Raw genomic sequence first — 8,858 nt, 5'->3', positions numbered from 1 at the left:
GGACACGGGTTCGAGCCCCAGTCTGGAAAGATCCCACATGCCGTGGAGAGGCTGGGCCCGTGAGCCATGGCCACTGAGCCTGCGTGTCCGGATCCTGTGCTCCACAACAGAAGAGGCCACAACAGTTAGAGGCCCACATACCGCAAAAAAAAAAAAAAAAAAAAAAAAAAAATATATATATATATATATATATATATATATATATATATATATATAAAATAAATAAATAAATAACTGTAAATGAGTTTTAAAGACAGTGGTTGAAATAAGGATGTCAAGCAGGAATTCTCTTATCTAACATTGTCTCTCTTAGTTACCTGCACATTTGGTAATATAGTATTTAAAGATGACTGTTTTAGGCCACAAATGTGCACTTTTGAAAGTAATGATCTAGACCCCTCAATAAATGTGCAAAATTGCAGAATATATTTTATTATCAAAAGTTGAGAATTTAAAAGTTAGACCTAAATTTTTTGTAATGTAACTATCTTTAAAAGTGACATTTTTCCTTGAGTGTGACTTTATTCTCAAGGGAAAGGCCTCTATTAATTCTTGGCTAATGCATTAGAATTCTGCATGTATGGCTAACGAGGTTCAGTTTGGGCTGTTTATACCTGTTGAGCACTCTGTCCATATGACCCATCAAGAGAGTAATGGAAATATGGACATTGAACAGGCTGAATGAAGCTATTGAATGAAAATAAACATAATTCTACTAAAAAAAGACTGCTTCTCTTTGTGGTTTGCTTAAAACTCTGTAAATAAAACAAACCAAAATCAACAAAAATAAAACTGAAATTATTTCTGTTGTTAAAAAACATATATCCCCTGTGATATATGTAGAAAAAAATCAGGTCAAGGAAACTTTAAAAACTACTAATTGAATAATATTTAGAGATGCAGTATTTTACTTAATATTTGAAATCACTGAATGGAACTCTTTGGCATAAACCTTTCATAACATATATTATCAGAGGAAAAAAAAGAGTGATACTGTGCCTTTAATTTCCCTTTCTGAGAGAGGGAAGGCTGCACACCACTGACAGGCTCACTTGTTCCTGTCTTTAATGTGCAATCTGTTTTCTCCAGCGGAGGGCACTCAGTGTATCACAAACTCAAGCATTAGCACCAACAAGCTCTGAGCAACATCAGTCTCTGGAAAGCCTTCTGAATTAGACAAGGCCTGCCTCTCAGCACAGCTACAAAACACTTTAAACCTGACCAGCTAAATGGATAAACCTAGCCTGCATAGCTTTTAAACTGGGGTCTCATACAGCACAGGAGGCCTACTTGCTTGAAGAACTGAAAATCCAGAGGATGATTTGCTGTATCTGGGAATGGCAAAAGCCAGCACAATAAGGAATGCCAGGTATTCTGAAGATTTTCTTTTTCTTTTTCTTTTTTTTTTTTCCTCTCTTTTTACAGAGAAGTTGGTTACCTTCGAGATGGGCTGTAGCTCTTTTGCACAGCTTGCCAATAACTGCTGATGGGTCTCTGGTGAATTACACAATGATGCTCAGAGCCTAGAAGCCCTCCCCCACCCCCAACTGCTTCCTTCTCCTTGCCCCCCCATCCCACTACGTGCTGATTTTTTTTTTCCTATATGTATAGATTTTTTTTTTTTCTGTCCCCTCTGGGGAAGTTTGTATGGGGCTACTAGCTCACATGTAGGATCAGAATGGTGTGAATGACAGCCGCGCTGTATCATGAAGGTGGTGGTGGTTTCAACACGTGAGACCAAACAAGAAGAAAGCTGAGAGGGGGGAACCGTTTTGGATGACAAAGGATGGGTAAGTGAACTTTTGTTGTTTCCTTCTTAGTAAAGCTGATCCTCTTGGCTTCGCATTCTCAGTCGTGGCATTAGCTGATAAAAGACGGGAAAACAGGCAAAAAGCTGCAGCCTCGGAGTTTGCCAGTTGACTCACTATAGTTGCTATTATATTTTTAGATCATTTTCCTTTTTCTCGTTTTTTTAAACTGTAAATGCATAACATGGACTTAAACAGACTGGAGAAATATCTTTCAGACTGTCTCTTCCGAATGCGTATCCTGGCTTGGGAATTGAGCGTGAGATAAATGTTATGTTTCCTTCTATTTCTTGATAATATTAACCATGCTTGTATTTCTGGTTGCTGTCAGGAAGATTGTTAACACTTTACTGCGTGTGTGTAGGGGTGGGGTCATTACTTTATCAGAGGTCGCACAAGGGTTTGTTTTATCTTTGAAGATGTATCCTGAACACAGCTTCCAAATTTCCAGCAGTCATTTGCCTGTCTTATTTTTTTCAAGTGTAACTGGCTCCCCACCACCACCCCTTTTTCCTGTCTGGGAGAGCTGGAATGTATTTCAATGAGTCTGTAGCTGGCAAGAGGACAGAGAGCAAGATCGGGTTTCAAATTAAAAAAAAAATCTTAACTGAGTAAAAGGAGAAGTTTTTTTGTTTGTTTTGTTTTTTAAATTAGGGATTTGGCTGATTGCCTCTTGGTTAAAAACATGAATATTTAAGATTAATAAAGAAAATGCAGCACAAGGTACTTTTTTTTCCCCCTCACTGCTAAGAAATAATAAATCTACTGTTGACAGAGGAAAGAAGTCCTTTAACATGCTATGACTTGGAAATGCAGTATAAGTGCCAGTAGATTGCAACTTTGCAGGTTTTCTAAAGTTAATGGAGGTTTGGGAGAAAAAAAAATGTCAGTGAGAAATTTGAACAGGTTGGGATAGGAGGGAAATAATAGTATGCTGTTTCTCTGCTTGTTTATCCCCCAAATTTGCAAAATCAACTGTGTTAAATATATCAGGAAAAAACTAGTGCTACACAAGATTATCTTGTATTTTATGCAAATATTTAATAAGAATTTGATAATCATAACTTTGGAGTGTTCTGTGTTAGTAGTAGTTAGGACACTGAGCCGGTGATCACTGAGCAGGAGAGCCTCAGTAGGAATCTCTTCCTGAACGTTGAGAGCATATATGCTTATTAAAACATTGAGAGTACCTCCTGCTGTTACTAGTCTTCATACCATGCTTCACGGGCTGTTTATACTGGTCCCAGGGACATTTTTTCAGAGCTCCTATATGGTTATCTCATTATGCAATAAGGATGCAATTTCAAGCAAGGAGAACTTGAGTTACCTTGACAGTTTACTGAAGCTCCTTTGCCAAATCACAGCGTCTTTACTCAACTAAGAAAGATGTACAAGTACAGGGCTTACTAAGATACACTTTTCCCATTACCAGAAGACTTAGTACTCTTCCTTTTGGTACTGGTGTTCAATAGAGTGGCTAGCCAAACACTGATGTTATTAAATGTCGCCATTATGTGATAAGATAGGCTCGGTGTTTTTCAGTGTTGATACACATATGAACTCCTGAAACTCAGGAAGCTGTGGTTAGTTCTATGACACTGTGGCGATTTGGAGATCAAGGAAGAAAGCATGAAACCTAAAGAGCAAACATGCAACACTGAAGAACATAAAGCTTTAAGTGTCAAATACATTGTCCTTAAATCAACTGTCCCATTACTACACTATATGAAATGCCCCTGATATTGGTAAACTGGTGGTGATTTACATTAATAGCTTTACAATGTGCATTTGTCTTCTTTTAATATTGTAGGTTTCCATTTAATTACACAGCTGAGAGGCATGCGTGTAGTGCTAGTGCTCCTCCCTACACTGCTGCTTGTTATGCTCACTGGGGCTCAGAAAGCTTGCCCAAAGAACTGCAGATGTGATGGCAAAATTGTGTACTGTGAGTCTCATGCTTTCACAGATATCCCTGAGAACATTTCTGGAGGATCACAAGGCTTATCATTAAGGTTCAACAGCATTCAGAAACTCAAATCCAATCAGTTTGCCAGCCTTAACCAGCTTATATGGCTTTATCTTGACCATAATTACATTAGCTCAGTGGATGAAGATGCATTTCAAGGGATCCGTAGACTGAAAGAATTAATTCTAAGCTCCAACAAAATTACCTATCTGCACAATAAAACATTTCACCCGGTTCCCAATCTCCGCAGTCTGGACCTCTCCTACAATAAGCTTCAGACATTGCAATCTGAACAATTTAAAGGCCTTCGGAAACTCATCATTTTGCACTTGAGATCTAACTCATTAAAGACAGTGCCCATCAGAGTTTTTCAAGACTGTCGAAATCTTGACTTTCTGGATTTGGGTTATAATCGTCTTCGAAGCTTGTCTCGAAATGCTTTTGCTGGCCTGTTGAAGTTAAAAGAGCTCCACTTGGAGCACAATCAGTTTTCCAAGATCAACTTTGCTCATTTTCCACGTCTCTTCAACCTCCGCTCAATTTACTTACAATGGAACAGGATTCGCTCCATTAGCCAAGGCTTGACATGGACTTGGAGTTCCTTACACAACTTGGATTTATCAGGGAATGATATCCAAGGAATTGAGCCAGGCACATTTAAATGTTTGCCCAATTTGCAAAAATTGAATTTGGATTCCAACAAGCTTACCAACATCTCACAGGAAACTGTCAATGCGTGGATATCATTAATATCCATCACTTTGTCTGGGAATATGTGGGAATGCAGTCGGAGCATTTGTCCTCTATTTTATTGGCTAAAGAATTTTAAAGGAAATAAGGAAAGCACCATGATATGTGCAGGACCTAAGCATATCCAAGGTGAAAAGGTTAGTGATGCAGTGGAAACATATAATATCTGTTCTGAAGTCCAGGTGGTCAACACAGAAAAATCACAGCTTGTGCCCCAAACTCCCCAGAAGCCTTTAATTATCCCTAAACCGACAACGTCAAAATCTGACCCCAGCCAGTCCACCCTTGAAACACCAAGTCCTTCCTCAGGGTTTCAGATTCCTGGCACAGAGCAAGAGTATGAGCATGTTTCATTTCACAAAATTATTGCAGGGAGCGTGGCTCTCTTTCTTTCGGTGGCCATGATCCTCTTGGTAATCTATGTGTCTTGGAAACGCTACCCAGCCAGCATGAAACAACTTCAGCAACATTCTATTATGAAGAGGCGGCGGAAAAAGACCAGAGAGTCTGAAAGACAAATGAATTCCCCTTTACAGGAGTATTATGTGGACTACAAGCCTACAAACTCTGAGACCATGGATATATCGGTTAATGGATCTGGGCCCTGCACATATACCATCTCTGGCTCCAGGGAATGTGAGGTATGAACCATGATCCTCCTAAAAGCGTTTCTACTGTGGGAAAGGAGAGGTAAATGTTTGAAGCTCTAGAGGTGTATCTAATCTCTAGAAAGAGTAATGACCCTTTTGCTTTTGGGTTTTGCTCAGTGTGAAAGGTTACTTAATTAAATTACAACCACCAGGAAATTGACTGCTTTTTTTTTTTTCCTTAAATGGTTGAAACTTGAAGGAAGTTCATTCAAGGATGATATTAAGTTGGAATAAAGCACTATGTTAAAACACCTGTTTTTTAACAGTTTGTATACAGGGGTTGGACTTACAAACACACATACACACAAAACTCTTTTCATCCTAAAATTTATGTCTGGTTCTTGTTGTTTGACTTTTGTAATCAAGTAAAGAAGGAGGGGCCAGCTTAATTTAAAAACAAAGTGACTTTACCAAAATTCCAGGAGGTAATGAAGACTTAAACCAAAGAGTAATTTACCCAAGCGTTGATTTTGTTGTACATTTTTTAGTTTTAAGTAAAACATGCAACAGGGATCTCATAGGGATAACTGTTTCTGTGTTACTTGCCATTTAGTTATTATACCAGCATAGAGAATGTCAGGCCTATTGTGTAATTGTATTAAGGCATTTAAAGATGTGTTTTTTCCTCCTTTCCTTCCTTCCGACCTTCCTGCCTTCCTTCCCTCTTTCTCCCTCCCTTCCTTTCTTTTCTTCCTTCCTCCTTTCCTTTCCTTTTTATTTTTTTTGTTTTTATTTTTTTTTATTACTGGACATAGATCACTTTTCAAAGGTTTTCTTAAGTGCTGGCTTTATATGTATGTAATCAGAATGAAACTTAAATTCTACATTTTGGCTTTGTCCCTGGTAACTAAAATCAGGTCATGATGTTGTGGATGATTTAGCAATAACATAACGACAAACATAACAGGGACTGTTTGTCAGTGTTGCTGTCATCCCCAAAGACATAATGTGTATTCTTGTTAAACTAATCCAAAACCAAGTGATGCAAATATTTATAAATAAAAAGAGAGAGATTTGGGTTCTGAGTATTTTCCCTTTCTGTAACAATCACCTCAAATGAAGGCATTTCATGTTATACTATTTTCATTTTCATGAGAATAAGTTTGGATCAGTGTCTGATTATTTAATTTTAAAGGTCACATATAGGAATGTGTTTATGAGTAGGAAAATGGTCACAGATTTCCAACTTGTTAATAAGTAATACTGGATGCAAATTATTCTTTACTTGGTAAAGTTGATCAAAAAGTGCAAAGACTGTGACTGCCTAGGCCTTGTTACAAGAACAAATTAGTAAAGAGAGGTAAAGTTCTGGCTCTGTGTCATCTTAGTATCCAATTTTACATGATTACTTTTTCGAAAGAAAGTTTTAATGACAATTTAAAGACTTTGCCCTTTTTAATACTAGTTATAAGGGTTGAAAGATATAAACTGCTCTTTGATAATATATTCCCAAATCTTTCCATAATCCTAAATGCAGATGCTAATGAAAATGTTTTCAGACAAAGCACTGAGTCTGAAGTAATCTCCAGCTCAGTGTAATTTGGAATATGGAGCTATTCTTCGCAGAGTTCATTTTCTCCTCTTTGTGTTTGATTGAAAATAAGAAAACTAATCCCAGACAATAAATTCCTGAAAGAAAGCTGTATAAGCGATTGCCCTTTAAAATTAAAGAGAATAAAAAATTTTATATAAAAGTCTAACAAGGCTTGATGTTTCTATTGCAGGCTGACATTTATATAATATTTGTGAATATTAGTAAAACAAGTTCATCCTGCTTTATTCTAGATTTGTCTTCTATTTTGAGATCCTCTTAAAAACTAGTAATATAAAAATAAAAGGAAAATTCAGTTCCATTCATTCATTTTCTCTTAACATTTATATTAGAATGGTGATTTTTATTTGTAAGAATCACCAAGAAATATTCCTAAAGAGCTAGCAATTCAGAACAAGTGGTTCTAAAACTTTTCCAGAGATCCTAAATTCCAGAGATTATCCTTTAAAGACCATAGGCAGTACCATGATAGAAACAAAATAAAAACATATTTCATTCTGTAAAAAAGTGTTTAAGAATATATTTTGATATTATATGTGTTCTGTAGAGTGATATTTATGGTCCTGAAATTGCAGTGACATCGTTGGGGTTGGGTGTGGTGTTACAGCGTTAATTAATGAAAAAAATTAATTAAATGTTATAATGAAGCTGTTGAGTTGAAATTGTAGCCCTACTGAAGTAGCCAAACTCTCCATGCCCTAAAAAGTAGAAAATGGTTGGCTATACATCTGAGATCATTAACTCCACTTCTGAGTGCTTGGGGTCCAATAAAGCTACCTTTAAATGAATATTACCTTGTTTTGAAACAAAAATACACAGAAACAAAGTGTAGCTGCCACTCCTCCTTTTTGTCAGTGTAATCAATGTTCAGTATATTACAGTTACAGATGGAAGTAAGAAATGAAGAAAAGTAGATTCTTAGAAATTGTTATGAAAACAATAATTTTCCCTTACTTCTTTGTCACCCCAGAGTAAAATTTCTCTTGTTGAGAAAACTTCTCTACAAAATGAAGCCAAAAGAGACAATCGAGTTGCCCAATTTATGACTTTTTAGGACAGTGGATGTATGCTGAGTTTAGGTCTGGTGGTGTTTTGAGAGACCTCACGTACCAATAGCTTAGAAAAATAGTGAACCATTAATATATTTATAATACATTTTTGTGAAGTAAGTTTCTTATTCAAAACATCAAACTCTACCCAATAAAGCCATAAATATTTAACTAGAAAACTTAGCACCAAATGCTAATTTTCTAAGATAGTGCCTTGAAAAAAATTGCATTCAATTGAAAATTTCACTTATATAGTTGATGTTACCTTCAATTATCATAATCTAAATATAGTTAAAATATTCATTATGTCTATTTCCTTTAAGAAGAAAATAAAAATATTAACAGTCTTCCTTAGAATGTCTGTGAGCCACCACACACATCTAGCATGCAATTTATAAAGTAAATAATTTTGGCTCTGATCTTTATAAATTTAAAATTTTAAAGTTCCAAGTGCACATTATATGATAATAATCTGAAAGAGAGTATCGTAATAATTTAGGCAGTAAAACTTTCTTATATCTATAAAAGAGGGATAGAGTAGATAGCTATGAATAATTAATATGATATATGGCACAACTCCAATAGATAGATACATTTCAGTCATACTTTGAGTGGATCAGTGTGCTTGGTTGAACTGAATCATTTAATTTGTTTTCAATATGTGCTCAGAGAAGAGAACTTAAAACCAAACGGATACAGCTTTGTCTAAAACTTAGTGCCACTGACAGAGAAAATTGCAAATACTTACTTTTGAAAATAGCCTGTGAAAATTTGGATAGATTTATCTCATAAAAAATTATAAGAATTATAAAGTTACTTCATTTTGCATACCAAATTTTTACTTAAAGATTATACAAAACAAAATTTTGAATACCTGGCTCTTCTAGGATATGTTTTATCAGCTGAAAATAGCAAGGACTTTTATAAAATTAGTAATTGTGAATATAAGCCAAGAGAGTTTGCTTTTTGAATTAAAAAAAAATTGAAATTGGTAAAACCTTAACATGAATGAAAGTGGTCTCTAAAGAGATCCTGCGTTCAGAGTGTTTTAAAGGAGAAGTAATTAAAATATAAAGTTTAATG

The 8,858-nt window shown here is 35.8% G+C and overlaps 1 protein-coding gene across 2 annotated transcripts; it reads left to right on the top strand.

Moving 5' to 3' along the window:
• Positions 1 to 1,100: 1,100 nt before the first annotated feature.
• LRRTM4 (leucine rich repeat transmembrane neuronal 4) lies at positions 1,101 to 6,192 on the top strand. 2 transcript variants are annotated; one of them, XM_082642448.1, is made up of 3 exons: positions 1,101 to 1,369; positions 1,713 to 1,790; positions 3,619 to 6,192. In XM_082642448.1, the coding sequence occupies exons 2-3, from the start codon at positions 1,787 to 1,789 to the stop codon at positions 5,169 to 5,171; spliced, it is 1,557 nt and encodes a 518-aa protein (XP_082498574.1). In that variant the 5' UTR covers positions 1,101 to 1,369; positions 1,713 to 1,786; the 3' UTR covers positions 5,172 to 6,192. The 2 variants fall into 2 exon arrangements, with proteins under 2 accessions (XP_082498574.1, XP_082498573.1); XM_082642447.1 differs by having other exon boundaries at positions 1,101 to 1,790.
• Positions 6,193 to 8,858: the final 2,666 nt, after the last annotated feature.

This window comes from Mesoplodon mirus (assembly GCF_964341445.2).
Source record: "Mesoplodon mirus genome assembly, chromosome: 14".
Taxonomy (NCBI): Eukaryota; Metazoa; Chordata; class Mammalia; order Artiodactyla; family Ziphiidae; genus Mesoplodon; species Mesoplodon mirus.
The sequence above is the reverse complement of the archived record's forward strand: the minus strand, read 5'-3'. Positions and strand labels throughout refer to the sequence as shown.